The 14,196-nt window shown below is 51.3% G+C and overlaps 7 protein-coding genes across 10 annotated transcripts; 3 read left to right on the plus strand and 4 right to left on the minus strand.

The window, feature by feature from the left end:
* Window positions 1-56: 56 nt before the first annotated feature.
* H257_13664 (hypothetical protein) lies at window positions 57-1,435 on the minus strand (the record flags this gene model as incomplete). Its single annotated transcript, XM_009841270.1, has 3 exons — window positions 57-301; window positions 364-1,128; window positions 1,178-1,435. 3 exons carry the CDS (start codon window positions 1,433-1,435, stop codon window positions 107-109), a joined length of 1,218 nt encoding a protein of 405 aa, XP_009839572.1. The 3' UTR covers window positions 57-106.
* Window positions 1,436-1,506: 71 nt separating this feature from the next.
* H257_13665 (hypothetical protein) lies at window positions 1,507-1,941 on the minus strand (the record flags this gene model as incomplete). Its single annotated transcript, XM_009841271.1, has 1 exon — window positions 1,507-1,941. The coding sequence occupies one exon, from the start codon at window positions 1,939-1,941 to the stop codon at window positions 1,507-1,509; it is 435 nt and encodes a 144-aa protein (XP_009839573.1).
* Window positions 1,942-2,077: 136 nt separating this feature from the next.
* H257_13666 (hypothetical protein) lies at window positions 2,078-3,789 on the minus strand (the record flags this gene model as incomplete). The annotated part of the gene is made up of 10 exons (XM_009841272.1): window positions 2,078-2,104; window positions 2,128-2,202; window positions 2,246-2,293; window positions 2,375-2,569; window positions 2,617-2,711; window positions 2,754-2,853; window positions 2,906-2,935; window positions 3,009-3,183; window positions 3,228-3,502; window positions 3,559-3,789. 10 exons carry the CDS (start codon window positions 3,787-3,789, stop codon window positions 2,078-2,080), a joined length of 1,251 nt encoding a protein of 416 aa, XP_009839574.1.
* Window positions 3,790-3,994: 205 nt separating this feature from the next.
* Window positions 3,995-4,414, minus strand: H257_13667 (ribosomal protein S16). The gene has a single exon (XM_009841273.1). The coding sequence runs from the start codon at window positions 4,388-4,390 to the stop codon at window positions 4,076-4,078; it is 315 nt and encodes a 104-aa protein (XP_009839575.1). The 5' UTR covers window positions 4,391-4,414; the 3' UTR covers window positions 3,995-4,075.
* Window positions 4,415-4,613: 199 nt separating this feature from the next.
* On the plus strand, window positions 4,614-7,563 carry H257_13668 (hypothetical protein). Of its 4 annotated transcripts, XM_009841274.1 has the most exons (8): window positions 4,614-5,052; window positions 5,103-5,210; window positions 5,273-5,364; window positions 5,413-5,622; window positions 5,670-5,879; window positions 6,594-6,809; window positions 6,856-6,957; window positions 7,010-7,563. In XM_009841274.1, the coding sequence occupies exons 1-8, from the start codon at window positions 4,638-4,640 to the stop codon at window positions 7,427-7,429; spliced, it is 1,773 nt and encodes a 590-aa protein (XP_009839576.1). In that variant the 5' UTR covers window positions 4,614-4,637; the 3' UTR covers window positions 7,430-7,563. The 4 variants fall into 4 exon arrangements, with proteins under 4 accessions (XP_009839576.1, XP_009839577.1, XP_009839579.1 ...); XM_009841275.1 differs by having other exon boundaries at window positions 6,594-6,957; XM_009841277.1 differs by having other exon boundaries at window positions 6,856-7,563.
* An 87-nt stretch (window positions 7,564-7,650) lies between these two features.
* On the plus strand, window positions 7,651-10,358 carry H257_13669 (hypothetical protein; the record flags this gene model as incomplete). The annotated part of the gene is made up of 8 exons (XM_009841278.1): window positions 7,651-7,805; window positions 7,863-7,915; window positions 7,988-8,170; window positions 8,234-8,819; window positions 9,061-9,160; window positions 9,258-9,298; window positions 9,353-9,501; window positions 10,117-10,358. 8 exons carry the CDS (start codon window positions 7,651-7,653, stop codon window positions 10,356-10,358), a joined length of 1,509 nt encoding a protein of 502 aa, XP_009839580.1.
* A 2,063-nt stretch (window positions 10,359-12,421) lies between these two features.
* H257_13670 (isocitrate dehydrogenase, NADP-dependent) lies at window positions 12,422-14,009 on the plus strand. Its single transcript, XM_009841279.1, has 2 exons — window positions 12,422-12,652; window positions 12,718-14,009. Exons 1-2 carry the CDS (start codon window positions 12,484-12,486, stop codon window positions 13,797-13,799), a joined length of 1,251 nt encoding a protein of 416 aa, XP_009839581.1. The 5' UTR covers window positions 12,422-12,483; the 3' UTR covers window positions 13,800-14,009.
* Window positions 14,010-14,196: the final 187 nt, after the last annotated feature.

Raw genomic sequence — 14,196 nt, forward strand, 5'->3', positions numbered from 1 at the left:
GAGTAGATTCTTATGTCCACATGCAAGGCGCCGCGAGCGAGAACGAATGATGGCTTCCTCGATGTGAAGTATCTGCTAACTTAAACTCTTACAACTACTCCTGGCACTACCTCGAAGGAAACTGTGACCGCCTGGATGAGAGGGGACTGCTCGTGCAACTACTACCTTGTGCATGGCCGTCAAGTAGGAATGGACTTGTGTGGCACAACTTGACGAGTGTGTGGGCCGACTTCTTGAGAGCCAGCAGTTTGGCTTGTGCTTTTTCCGACTGCGATGTGTCGCGCACCAAGTCGCCACATACCTACGATCGAATCAATGCGTCCGTGGACCAAAACACATGAGATGATGTCGATCTTTCGTTACCTCATCAACCTGCTCCAGCTGCTGCACGCACACATCCAGCATATACCGAGTCCACATGCTATATGCCTGCCGTTGTTGTTCATCGTCTGTGTCCTTGTTGGGACCGCTTCCATCTCCTTTCACGTCCTCATACAGGGTCCGAGAACCTGTTGTCGAGTCGCACGTGGAGGAGCTGCTGCATGTAGTGCTCCCTGATCGCTCTCCCAACCCAATGGGGACTTGATGGGATAGCCGCCGCATGTTTGACGGGAAGGACGTGGCGCTAGTGTCGGAGCGACGACAAGGCGAGTCTGGCGGCGACAGCACTTCCACGGGCGTGTCATAGTTGAACGGGAATGGACGAACGGGCGGTGGAAGCTGTGCCGTGGCCAGGAACTGGCGTTGTTTCTGAAGCAGTTTGCGTTTCGTGGCGGCTTGCGACATCAAGTTGCTCCACTCGTCTGATGGCGTGTGCAGTTTGCGGTGGCGAAGGCACGCGATTTCAGAGGCCGTAAGTTGGTTCGTGGGGTGTTTGCTTTTGTTTTTCATGAGCAGTGTCATGATGAGCGAAGGCGGTGCCAACACAAGGGGCGGCTCGGACGGGGGCGGTGGCGATGGACGGACTTCGTCAGCTTTGTCTGGGGCAGAAACGTTGACGATACGACTGGAAATGTATTGCTTGGAGATCATAACTGATGTTCCCCGCTTCCATACATCGTCGTCGACAGAGTTGTCTGGAGAAGGAACCGAGAGCACGAGGAAGACACAATCGGCTTCCGTCGACATCTACGTTCTGTAAGGGTGCCTGCTGCCTGCATAAGAACCGTCCACCTACCTGCGGAGACAGCTGAATGTACACCGTAATGGTGCCTCGGGGCTGCAGCATGCCTTTTGATGGCTGTAGTCGAAAGCGCGACGACACGTTGCATTGTATCTTGAAGTGCAAGGGGACATGAAAGGAAGGGTTGTGCAGATGCAGACTTCGTTTCGTTCGGTCGCCAAGGACAAAGTCAAACGGACACGGTCGTGGCGTGATGTCAAGGGCAGCAGGCATGCCGCCGCCTCCTTCGGTCGGCATTGGTGTCGTCTCCATGGTACAAAAATGTGAAACCGTCAGTTCGCATAAGTTCGAATAATCTTAAATTTCGCACTTTAGCTACAATCCTATACGTCAAAGCAAAAGTTGATCGCGACGAGGAACCGCATCCGCGTCTGCGCGGGGTTGAAGATGACGTATTCGTTGTAATCCAGACCCGTTCCAAGATGAACATGCGCCGCCCGATTTCCGTCCATGTTTTGGCGCTTCAATGCTCCAAGCGGGATCACCGCGCCATCTATCCGTCGCAAGTCAATGCACGAGTACGCCATCATACTCGTACAGTACCTGGAAGCACATGTTCTGCGTCGGCCGACGGCGTGTACGAGCCCACTCCAAGGACACTGTGGTACTCGACAAAATCCACTTCCGCTTGCGCTCTCGAGTTGGTCGTGGTGCACGAGTTGGGGGTGCCCAGCGCAACCTATGTGATTGGTCATCACAGTTGTGGACGGCAACTGGCTTACCTCGCTTAACAGCAGAATGCCCGTGCTCTTTTCCATGGTTGCGCGGCAATATGGCGCAGATCTCGACACCTAATGCAGCGTAAGCTCAACAGATGGACATTTTCTTGCAACTTCGCAGCCATTACCGAATCGCTAAAGTAAATGCCTTTGCCAAAGCTATGCCCATTGCTAATCACGTGCGGCGGGGCAATTTGAAGGCCTAAATGCATGGTCAATACATACTATGGTAACGTAGCTACTCTCACCGTCTTTGAGAATGCCTGGCCAGTTGGTCATGCTGCTGCCGTGCCACAACAGCTACAAGCCGCCACGTCATCACATGTTTCGGCGCATGTCATACCTTTCGATTGCCAAATCGTTCAAACCGCTTGAATGCCATGGTTTCGTCCTGCGCATGACAAAAGACCTCACAATCATGTCATACCTCCACGTTCAATCTGCGATCATACAAGGGGCAACGTCGTTCTACCTCTTTCATCACCCGATACACTGCTTGGATCTTCATTTCGTACTGAACATGGTCCTTCGAGTTGTGCAAGTACGTGGCTACCAAGTCGTACTCCAGCGACTCCTTGGGCACGACTTCCAAATCCACGCCCAGCGCTGCATACTTTTGCTCCAAGTTGTCCAGCGGTGGCAAGTGGTGAAGAAACGAACGGGAGGGCTACGCATCCAAGGTTCAAAGTGCGTTCAGTCACAAGACATTGTTACGCTCGTCATGTGCAGCTCCTTGAGCGTCTCGCGGCAATTCTCCACCTTTTCCATGGAATCCAGCATCACGCGCGGCGGATACGTGTGTGGAATAGCTACATCATACTCACTGATGGTAGTCGTGAAAAGGTTCTAACCTGAAAAGTATCGGTTGCTCCACCCTAGGAGTTTGGCACGACGCCCCCGCGGCCCCTTTGCCTGCAACGTGGCCTCCACTTGGTCCAGAATTGAATGTGCCTATTCGTAAACTTGGCCTCTCATAGTTGCTGTACAGAAATGCTAGTCGTACCAATTCGATGGCAACTTGAGCGTATGGCAACTGCGACATCAACCACGTGAGACAAATAGAAACCATAACAATGTCATATTTGCATGGCAACTACTGTACATACTGGCAATGGCATGGGCACAGGAATGGTATCAAATGGCTTGATAACGTGACGATCTTGGTCGTCCTTGTACAATATGGACATCAACTTGCGCACGTCGGTATGCAGGGACGGACCCAAGCACCGATGGTCGAGCAATGCTAACGAGTGCGTCGACGGGTACTCCATGGCCACGTAGCTATTCGTTCATGACGTGGCAAAATTTTCTCTCTTTCATCGTACCAATACAGGCCGTCAAACGGGTCAACTTGCAACCGCGTCACATTGTTGACGCGATCGACCCACGCAACGCCCGTCTTTTGCTCAAACTCCGACGTGAACGAGTCAATGGCCAACGACGTCGACACGAAAAGCGGCGACAAGTCGGTGGACGTCACGTCATTCGACGTTGGGTCGTCCTCGTGCCAACTATTGTGCCGTTGCCAGACGTAGTACCCGTACGAAGTGGCTACGACTTGAAGCAGGCACGTCGCATGGCGTCTCGACGACAACGACGCCTACACACGATGTCAAGATGATGGCAACATAAGGAGGGAGGTTTGCGATTGTCAACTTGGTGGAGGTGGGCATCGTAGATGCACCCGTCTTGCTGGAACACGGTGGCTCCAGTTACATCGCCGCCGACGGCCGCGGCAAAGGCAAAATCCACCGGCACGCGTTTGTTGACGGGGCTGCTGACTTTGGCTTTCTTTCGAGGAGGGGTTTGACGATCATGGGTGGTATCGCTATTGTAGTAGGTGGTCCGGTAGAAGTGTTGGCTACGCCGTTTGCCGCCCCTCGCCATGTTGGACTGTTGTTGTGTAGTAGCCAAGTGCAAGATGGCTGCGTCGAAGAATGCGATGCGGAAGAAGAGGCAGGTGGTAGCGGAATATAAGATGTCACGGACCCCGTGTGGGGCAATACTACCGTTGCGTGGGACGCGGCGATGTATGTGATGGACTTGACCTTGCTGTCGAAACCCATCATCGGACGACGAATGCGAGAACACTCGAGATGTGGATAGTATGATACGAAGGATAAGAGCTGATTATGTGCAGTTGTGGTTCTAGTCTGGAAAGGCAAGACGTTGTCTACTTTGCTTTCTCCTCTTGCTTCGACTGGTTCTTCTTCGTGTATTCGCGAGACGGCGGGATCGGTAGCACATTTGCTAGCCCCAAGAGAAACGACACGCGGTCGCTGGGCTGGGCGCCGACACTCAACCAGTACTTGACGCGGTCGTTGTTCACACGCAGTTCCTTCACGCCATCCGTCGCTGCAAGCGGGTTGTACGTGCCGAGGATCTCCAAATGACGACCGTCACGCGGATAGCGCGCATCGGCGGCAACGATGCGGTAGAACGGGGAGTGCACGCGGCCCCATCGGGCCAGACGAAGACGGACGACCATGGTGATCAAAATGCGGAAATCGGTCAGTTGGTGGTTCTTACGAGACCGCAAAATTGCACCAATCCGAAATCTAACGCCATTTCATTGGTCCATAATTCAATTACTTGAAGGCTTTTAGCGAATCAAATCCCTTGATTTCACTCCTTTTTCGATGAAAAACACAGTTGAAACTGCAAACATGAGAAATAACCGGATATTTTGTCCGGATATTATTGGCCCTTCACGCGAGTACTTCACAGTGACGACAATGCGGCGCCTCCATGGTCGCATGGGGCAACATGTGGCCAGGATATCGAGGCAGGACATGTCCACGCTTGCCCGATGGCAGCAGAATTCCATGATGACGATCGTGGCCATGCCGCAACGATCATTTAGCACAGATGTACCCAAGAAAGAACATGGCTTTCGACCGCAGATCCATCGACTGCTCTATTCGAGCAACACCACGCTCGAGGAAGTGTTTACAATGCTGGCGTCCCGTGTCGCCCCATACGACTCGAAAGGTTCGGATGCGTTCTTCTACAAGTGTCTGCAGCACGACTCGCTCAGTCCGTCGTTCTTCCACGACGTTGTGTCGTACTTTGACCGCTTCCTTCATGATGACCTTGTCGGACCGAGCGACGGCGCCATGGCATCTGTCGTCGCTCTCTTGATCAAGCACGGTACTGTATCGATCCCTTCTGCACGAACGATCGATCTAACCATCATCAAGGACACCTCGACCACGCCGAATCCTCGCTTCGAGTGCGCCTGGACCGGTTTCCAAACTTGCCGCCGCATTTTCGAGTGCACGCGCCTTTCATGGAGCATTACATTGCAGGTATTAACGCGTCCTCTTGGAAGCGTCTTCCTGACCAAGCTCCGCGTCGTTATTTGCATTAGTCGGTGCGTTGGAACTTGCTTGGAAGTGCTGGGAATCAATCAAGTCGTCGTCGACCATGCATTTGCCCCCCGATACAGTCGGCCCCATCTTGGTACTCCATCCTCCGTCGTCATCCCCATCATCATGTTTACGCGCGTAGGCATCGTTTGCATTGGCTGCGTTGCAGCATAACGACGAGCATCTGTTGCGCAAGATCATGCAAGACCTGCATGCATTGCGCTATCAATTCTCACCCGCGGATGCATCAGCGTGGGAAGCTGCCTGGCACCCGCCGAGTCCTACCGCCCAACCACACATCGCTGCGCCGATGGGACAATGGTCGCTCGGTCGCCATGCCCAGCAACTGCCAGTACGTCCTGCCTTTATAGTATACAATGTCGTTAAACCGAGGGATAGGTGTGCACTCAGTGCAGGGAACCCCTCGAAAAACTGACTGTCCGTCCCGCGGAGCTGGCGCACTTGCTCGAGGTCGTGCGAGCCATGTGCGTCGCCGCATCGTCTTCCCGACACACGTCAAAGCAGCAACATCATGCCGCCGCCGAAGCCAACAAGAAGCTCACGGCACTGGCCGACTTTGAAGCGTGGCTGTCCCGACGGCATGCACAGGTATTGTCGTTTTACCTCAAATTTGGACTTTTGTGCTGATATTCGTTAAATCTATCGATTGATTTTCGTTGTACTGACTTTTGTAAATACTGTACCCATCGGCCAGTGTCACACTAATTTCATTCACACACACTATTTCGATGTTGCATGAGTGGATTTGATTGGCTACTTGATGAATGTTGTGGGTTTTGATTGGTCGATCATCGATTGTCTGCCGATTTACTCATTCGATTGAGTACCCCCAGTTCGACCGCTGAGTTTTTTTTCAATGTTTTTTCTCGTATTTTTCTTGGGTATACATACATGTGCATGTTGTGAATCAACGTTTTTTTTTATTTTAATTTTACGTTTTTTTGTTTTGCTTTTGTCCGGTAGTACATACATTACCGTTTACAAATCTACCTTGCACTTCCTGTAAGTTGAACCTTTGGATATGGTAAATACTCCACATTGAGATATTGTGCTTTCGAGTGAAATTTCATTGTGTTGTGGTTTCTCGTTGGAATTTAAATCGATTTGATTGGCTACTTCAGATGAGCTCAAAATTATTAACCAATCAAAACCCATTTCTCAATGAAATTCAACCAATCAGATCGATTGTGGGTACGGTTTGGTCGGCGCGATATTGCACCCCCTTCCCAAATTTGTACTATCAAATTTCGACAATACCAGTCAGTACTCACAAGAAGATGACTTGGCTACTGTATGATACAGGTGGCCCCTGGGAAGATGCATTACATTGTGGATGGACCGAACGTGGCCTACTTGAACCAAAACTTTGAAGGCGGCGCGTTCCGCTTTGACTATGTGGACAAGGTCATCACCGAGTTGGAGGCCCAGGGCCACGTCGTGTCTGTCACGATGCCATCCATCTACTTTAACGAAAAGTCTCTGCTCAGTGTCAAGGCGTCGACAGCCAACCGTCGGCAGGTACATCGTCGTTTGTGTCTTGTGACTGATATGGGATCGATTATAGCGCAAGGAAGGCAAAGTGTTTCACCGCACACGCACCAACGCGGACAAAGCTTTCCTGGACAAGTGGGAAGCCACCGACGTGGCGTTCAAATGCCGCCGCGAAGTACACGTTGATGAACCAAGTTCGCTGCTCACGGCTTTGTGGATGCAACTAGGTGGCCCCAGACGACTTGTTTTGGCTGTACGCGAGCTTGTTCTTGGCATGCCCCCCCCAACAGCACAATGTGCGCGTCGTCACCAACGACATCATGCGCGACCATATCGTCGTGCTCACGGACCGGTATCACATTTCCCGCGACCTTATCGACCGGTGGCGTGATAACACGCTTGTCGGTGTGCGTATCCTGGATCGAAACCTCAAGCCCGACGGGGTTGTGGCGAGGTCGTCGTCGTACCAGTCGTCGGCTGCTTCCTCTACCAGCAGTCCGCTTCAAATGGAGATCCTCGACACGTTGCCGTACTCGCTAGTGGTGCAAGGGAAGGGCACCCCGAGCTATCACGTTCCTGTTGTCAGCACCAGCTCGGCCGTCGAGTGGCTCTGTCTTACGCGAGCCGCCAAGCACCACGGAACATAGAACATCAGTCACTTGTCATCAAGCCAAGAGTGTATTCATCGACCATGGCGCGACTGTACAACCATGGATACTGTAAATAGGAGGGAAGTTTTGAGAAAAATAAAATGAAAAATACGTCGAAATATTGACTAAAATTCATTAAGGTTTGAATGAATATTGCCTTTTGTTGGAAAATATATTCAGAAAAGTCAAAAACCATTCTTGTCAGTACGGGTATAGTGATGTTCCTGGCATGCTACTTGCTGACGCCGGCAGACCCGAAGAAGCACATGCGGATGTCGTACATTGGCTTTACCGTAAGCCCCAAGCGTCGGATTCGACAACACAATGGCGAGTTGGTCCAGGGGGCCAAGAAAACGTTCAAGCATCGGCCGTGGTAACCAGATCGTCTGTGGAAGGAGCAGCACCACCTTTCACATGATGTATATCACAGGGAAATGCTGTTGGTTGTGTACGGCTTTCCCACCAAAGAGCTGGCGTTGCAATGTACGTACGACGCCCCCCATGACCCTTCGCTCCTTCGTACGAGACACATTAGCTCACGAACGCACTGCACAGTTGAATGGGTCTGGCAGCATCCATACAACAGCAGGTTCACAAAACCAACGATGGGCCACCTCAAGACCGACAAATCTCTGGGTCCGATGCGGTCGATCCAGCGAAAAGTCAGGGAATTGCATCTCGTGCTCAACTTGGCACCGTGGTCCGACCTGTCCTTGACGTTGTCGTATACTTCCCACGGTAAGGTCAAAGGCAGTTCGTATGATGTGTCATACCCACCTTGGAAGCGATGTTCGTCGGTAGACATGTTGGAATGGAGTCGCACGCTCAATGCATTCCGCCTGCCTCCCGTCATGCGAACCGTGTGCTCGCCGCTCGACGACTTGCCTACCACAACGTCCGACGACGACGCCGACGATGATGCCGCCATCAAGTGCGATGAATGCTCCCAACCGATAGCCTGTCGGGATGAGCCCATGCTGCACTGCTACGTCAACTCGTGCGCCATGAAGTGCCATGTCGCATGTCTATCGAAACGATTCCAAGCCCATCATGAGAACTTGGCGTTTGTGCCGCAAGTGGGCACGTGTCCGCTGTGTCTGAACGAGTTGACCTGGTCCAGACTGTTGACCGAAGCCATCAATCCAGTCCATTCCAAATCCCATGGACACACAGTAACACCGTCGTCGTCCACGCAACAGAAGAAGCCGCGACGACAACAACTGCCGCCGACGCCATCATCCTCACCCTCCTCGTCCTCCTCTCGCAGCATAATGCAGGTGGAACTTGCTCAGAGGCGGCGGCGGCGGCGGCGACTGGGCGAACAGGAACCCCTCGATCGACAAGACGACGACGACATGGCGACGACCACGGATATGGCCAGACTGTCGTCACCGTCGGCGGCGGCGATACTAGTCGTGGACCTCGTCTCCGAGGATGACGATCTTGACGATGCAACTTAGATGGGTGGTGGTCATGGCACTGCGATAGACTTGACGAGGAGGTCGGTTACATTCGGTTACTTTGTAACTGTCGAAAACGTGTGGGATATATTGAGTGTATATATGGGAAGAGTGTCATCCGACGATATATGGGAAGAGTGTCGTCATGCTGATGCTCCGTGATGAAAGGGACGACCGACAAAGGTTGACCGTCAACACATCGTCGTGTGCCTTGTCGCCCCCGTCGTTGGAGCAATTGCTGCCGAGCCCAGCTGGACGACGTCGAGAGGTGCAGTTACTACTTAGTAGTAGTACAGGATCGTCGTTATTACTATATACTGCAAGAGTACGAGTGATCGTATCTGATCGTTGGTTGTGGGGGCTAGGAACTGTACCAGACCCAGCCAGTGATCTTCCCTGGCTCCCCGTACGTACATATATACACTGGCGCGGACACCAAAGTTGGTGTACGGTTTTGTAGGATCTGGCACGATGGCCCCACGACGAATGACGAAGGATATGACGCCGTCCGTCGTCGAGGCGGGCGACCTCGATTCTCCCGTATACAATCGCAGTCGTCCAAGCAGCACACCGGTCGCGTGTCGGGGCCACAACAACACTCGATGACAGGTACTACTACACTTGCAAGTGTATGTGAAAGGCCTGTGTCTTTTCAGTATCATAATATACTGTCCTTTTACCCCCATATCTACTTCCAGGATCACACGAATTTCAATCACACACACTATTTCGATGTGGTCGGATGATTTGATTGGCTACTTGATTCGAGTTGTGTTTTTTGATTGGTCGTATGTATCGATTGTCGTGTCGATTTGGTTAGAAGACCTTCATCACACGAATTTCAATCACACACACTATTTCGATGTTGACTACGTGGTCGGATGATTTGATTGGCTACTTGATTCGAGTTGTGGTTTTTGATTGGTCGTATGTATCGATTGTCGTGTCGATTTGGTTAGAAGACCTTCATCACACGAATTTCAATCACACACACTATTTCGATGTTGACTACGTGGTCGGATGATTTGATTGGCTACTTGATTCGAGTTGTGGTTTTTGATTGGTCATATGTATCGATTGTCGATTGGGCTCGTCTGGTAGTCGTAGACGATGGAGCACTCCTCCGACTCGAATGTACCGAATCGACTGCTTGACAATAGATGGAGTCACGACTACAAACGACTGTGTACTTAGTATCTACCTCATGGGAAGTGTGTTGTGTAGAGCTCAAGGGCGATGATGAGTGGGAGTGTGTGGTTGTGTTTGGTCTTGTGGGGGTACTCTGGGTCGTGGGCGTGTGCCTATCGCTGTTCCTGGTGCGTTTTCCAGTTCACGTATACACGGCGCAAGCCATTTTGATCGTACTGGGGCCGCTCATGCCGCTGTATTGGTTGGTGCGTCAGTTGTTTCAATGTGCCAGCCACATGCGGCCAAAGATCGACGACAACAATGATGACGATATGTAGTAACTTGTAGTAGATCGTGATGGGTATCATCTCCCCCCTCCCCCCCCGAAAGATGTACTAGTAGCTCGTGTAAAAAGTCCCTACCACGAACGAATTCCCCCCACGGTAGTGCCTGAACGCTTGTAGTTTGAATGGGAGAGCGCCATGTAGGAATAGAGGAGAGCTTTGGAACACTAGACGTGGAGGAGTATTTACTGTATAATATATACTACTCTTTATGGCATGGTAGGACATGGTAGGACAGTTATCCGGAATCCGGTTAAAATTTGTTATACGGATTTAACCGGTTGATGTTGTCCCGATCGTGCAGCCCCCCCCACACATAAGGGCTGCTGACAAAAGTTTTAGGCGCCCCAAAGGCTCTTACGCTGGTCTATCATTGAACGGCATCGCACGTGTAGGGCTTTTCGCCACAAAAACCTGCGGTCGGTTTTGGAGGTCTGCCTTTAATGTGACGCATTCGACATTGAGGCAATGTGAACAATGGATGTATTTGAATTTTGAGCTGTACCGCATGCACTTTTTCGGCAAGGACATGGTGTGACGCATTGCGACTGGCAGTTGTCACTTGGTAGGCAGATTCCTTTGAAGTTATTATGGAAAGTCACTGAATTGCAAGGACTTCCCTGGAAATGAGACTAAACTATTGCAACCCATATTCGAGCTAATACGTAACGTTAGTAAAACCTAACGTTAGTCTAAGGTCTGTGCAATGAGACCTTGACGTGCAGTGTTGGTACATTGCGTACTGCAAATGATGCCATCATGATTCACAGTCCAACAAATCAGTCGCAAAATGGATAACGTTATTATGCCCTCAGGCGATGCCCAATTTAGTGCAGTACACAGGGCAGTCTGGTGAATTCTACAGAGGTGCATTAATCGGCGCTCCTTGACTGTAAACTGTGGGTGGGCTACTGTACGTACACCCTGGGAAGTAAGTTGTCTTCGTTGGGGCAATGGATCCTGTGCCCCAAATACCGATTATTTTCACGAAGTACGGTATTTCGGGGGATACGAATAACTGCTGAATTATACGGATGGTAGGACCACCTGGTAGGGTTTTGGTAGGAAGTGGTAGGAAACAAAAACACCATATACAGGACCGCAGTAAAAAGCACTATTTTGGTCCACGACTCGAATACATATATGTACTTACAGTTAGTCGACGGCCGAACGCTGGACTCGAAACAGGTTGTACGGGGTGTCAAGTTGTGGATTTTCCCTGGATGTCGTGACGACGGCGCGTCACGTCAGCAATGATTACGAAACATCCAATCATCGACCAGGACAGTCCCTTTGCGCCCATTGGTGACCCTGCTTAGCTGAGCAAGCGTACTGTACTCCGGAGAAGGACTCGATGCTTCTTCGCGTACAGTACTGGACAATACCTCGTAGTACATGTAATCATGCTGTGCATATGAAGGCTCGAGGTACCCCGACACCATCGACAGGCCAACACCAGCATGATACTCTGGTCAAGATTGCACCAACTCATGTGGCATGTTAGTATTGGGGTCGAACAACTGGTTGAAGCATGCACGACCAAACCTGTGACAATTGATACTCACCGCCGACCGACTGACATAATCATGCAATCCCAGAATATATTGTACCATCGTTGACTCGACGTCGAAACAGTAATGTCATAATGTACTGACGTTAGTATTAAGAAATAATAGTAATATTAATAGTTAGGCACGTGTCGTACAGTGTACTACATTGTCAGCGCAATCGCGGCATCCGCGATCGCACTGCGACGTTAGAAAGGCATGCGCGTCCATGTAAGTACTACATTGTAGTATACCACATCGCTTATGTAAACATCTTATACGGGCTTGCAAGTCAATGGATCGTACTTCAAACGTCATGTTACGTGCACGCTGTGCTCTCGAGTATTCTACCTCGCTGTCGAATTTCAATCGAAATTCGTTTTAAATCAATTTCAAATGCGTTTGAAACACACTCGACGTAGCCAATGGAGCCGACGGCGTCGGTTTGTAAACAACATCGAGATATTAAGTTTCAAAGGTCCTATGGAACACGAAGTCGTCGTCACTTTTCGTTTCTCGTCGTCGACCTCAAGCGTATCAACATCGTTCCAACCACATAGTACATCCATCTCATGGTGTTCGCAAAGATTCACGTGGAAAACCCTGTCGTCGACCTCGACGGGGACGAGATGACGCGCATCATCTGGCAGTTGATCAAGGACAAGTTGATCTTCCCCTTCTTGGACTTGAAGACCGAGTACTACGACTTGGGCGTGGAGCATCGTGATGCCACCAACGATCGTACGAAGGAATCCATGGAGCCTTCGTTTCCATCAACTCATGGCAACGATGTGAATGTATTGTAGAGGTGACGCTGGATGCGGCCCGCGCGATCTCGCGCCACAACGTCGGCATTAAATGCGCGACGATCACCCCCGACGAGCAACGCGTCCAAGAATTCAAATTGAAGGAAATGTGGAAGTCGCCCAACGGCACGCTCCGCAACGAGTTGGGCGGCACCGTGTTCCGTGAACCGATTCTGTGCAAGAACATCCCGAAGCTTGTGCCTGGGTGGAAGGAACCGATCATCATCGGTCGCCACGCGTTCGGTGATCAATACAAGGCGACGGACTTTGTCGCCCCGGGCAAGGGTACGTTCAAGATGACGTTTGTCCCGGACGATGCTTCCCAGCAGTCCCAAGAATGGACCGTGTACCATTTCAATGACGCCGCGGGCGGGGTTGGCATGGGCATGTACAACACGAAGGAATCGATCCTTGGGTTTGCGCGGGCGTCTTTGGAATACGCGTTGGACCGCAAGATGCCGTTGTATTTGTCCACCAAGAACACCATCTTGAAGCGATACGACGGGCAGTTCAAGGACGTGTTCCAAGACTTGTATGACACGGAATACGCTGCCAAGTACAAGGCCGCGGGCATCTGGTACGAGCACCGGTTGATCGACGACATGGTGGCGCAAGTGCTCAAGTCCAAGGGCGGGTTCGTGTGGGCATGCAAGAACTACGACGGCGACGTCCAGTCGGATATTCTAGCCCAAGGGTTCGGGTCGCTCGGGCTCATGACGAGCGTGCTGTTGACCCCCGACGGTAAGACCATGGAAGCCGAAGCTGCGCACGGTACGGTCACGCGGCACTTTCGCGTGCACCAAAAGGGCGGCGAAACCAGCACCAACTCGATCGCGTCCATCTTTGCGTGGACCCGCGGGCTGTTGCACCGCGCGGCGCTAGACCAGAACGCAGCGCTGAAGACGTTTTGCGAACAGCTGGAAGCGACCGTGATCGAGACGGTTGAAAACGGCCAAATGACAAAGGACTTGGCGCTGTTGATCCACGAAGACAAGATGGAGCGCAAGCACTGGCTCAACACGTTCGAGTTCCTCGATGCTGTCGCGGAAAACCTCACTGCCAAGCTCACCTTGCACCAATAAGTATAATACCCACTCCATCACCACAATGAACCCAAGTGGGAGGTTGTAAGAAAGCACGGAGTACAGTACCTACAGTAACTTCGCTCTTGCGATAACATTACGTGAGAGGACCTCTCGGTGGTGTAGGCTGACTCGACTGATGATGTATGTACGAGTAACTACGTAGTAACTAGAACGTACTACTAGTTAGTATATATATATATATATATACACGTCAAGGTCCGTTGTGGAGAAGCCATGGTGCGAACGACGTACTGGTAACTAATGTGAATCCCCTAAACATGACGCGTACGGAGGAGGAGGTCACACACCATCGTAGGACTAGGATACGAATGCAGTGTAGATCGGTGTACAGTAAGCTTACATACTCTCATGCCATTGCCCTCACAAGCAATGG

This window comes from Aphanomyces astaci, assembly GCF_000520075.1.
Source record: "Aphanomyces astaci strain APO3 unplaced genomic scaffold supercont1.50, whole genome shotgun sequence".
Lineage (NCBI taxonomy): Eukaryota > Oomycota > Saprolegniomycetes > Saprolegniales > Verrucalvaceae > Aphanomyces > Aphanomyces astaci.

Excerpts from the sequence above, each read along its gene's own strand:
- H257_13668 (XM_009841274.1), top strand. The coding sequence starts at position 4,638 with ATGCGGCGCCTCCATGGTCGCATGGGGCAACATGTGGCCAGGATATCG. Across the intron at positions 5,623-5,669 it reads GCCATGCCCAGCAACTGCCA|GTGTGCACTCAGTGCAGGGA; the intron begins GTACGTCCTGCC and ends ACCGAGGGATAG. Across the intron at positions 6,810-6,855 it reads CGACAGCCAACCGTCGGCAG|CGCAAGGAAGGCAAAGTGTT; the intron begins GTACATCGTCGT and ends GATCGATTATAG.
- H257_13667 (XM_009841273.1), bottom strand. The coding sequence starts at position 4,390 with ATGGTCGTCCGTCTTCGTCTGGCCCGATGGGGCCGCGTGCACTCCCCG.
- H257_13670 (XM_009841279.1), top strand. The coding sequence starts at position 12,484 with ATGGTGTTCGCAAAGATTCACGTGGAAAACCCTGTCGTCGACCTCGAC. Across the intron at positions 12,653-12,717 it reads TCGTGATGCCACCAACGATC|AGGTGACGCTGGATGCGGCC; the intron begins GTACGAAGGAAT and ends AATGTATTGTAG.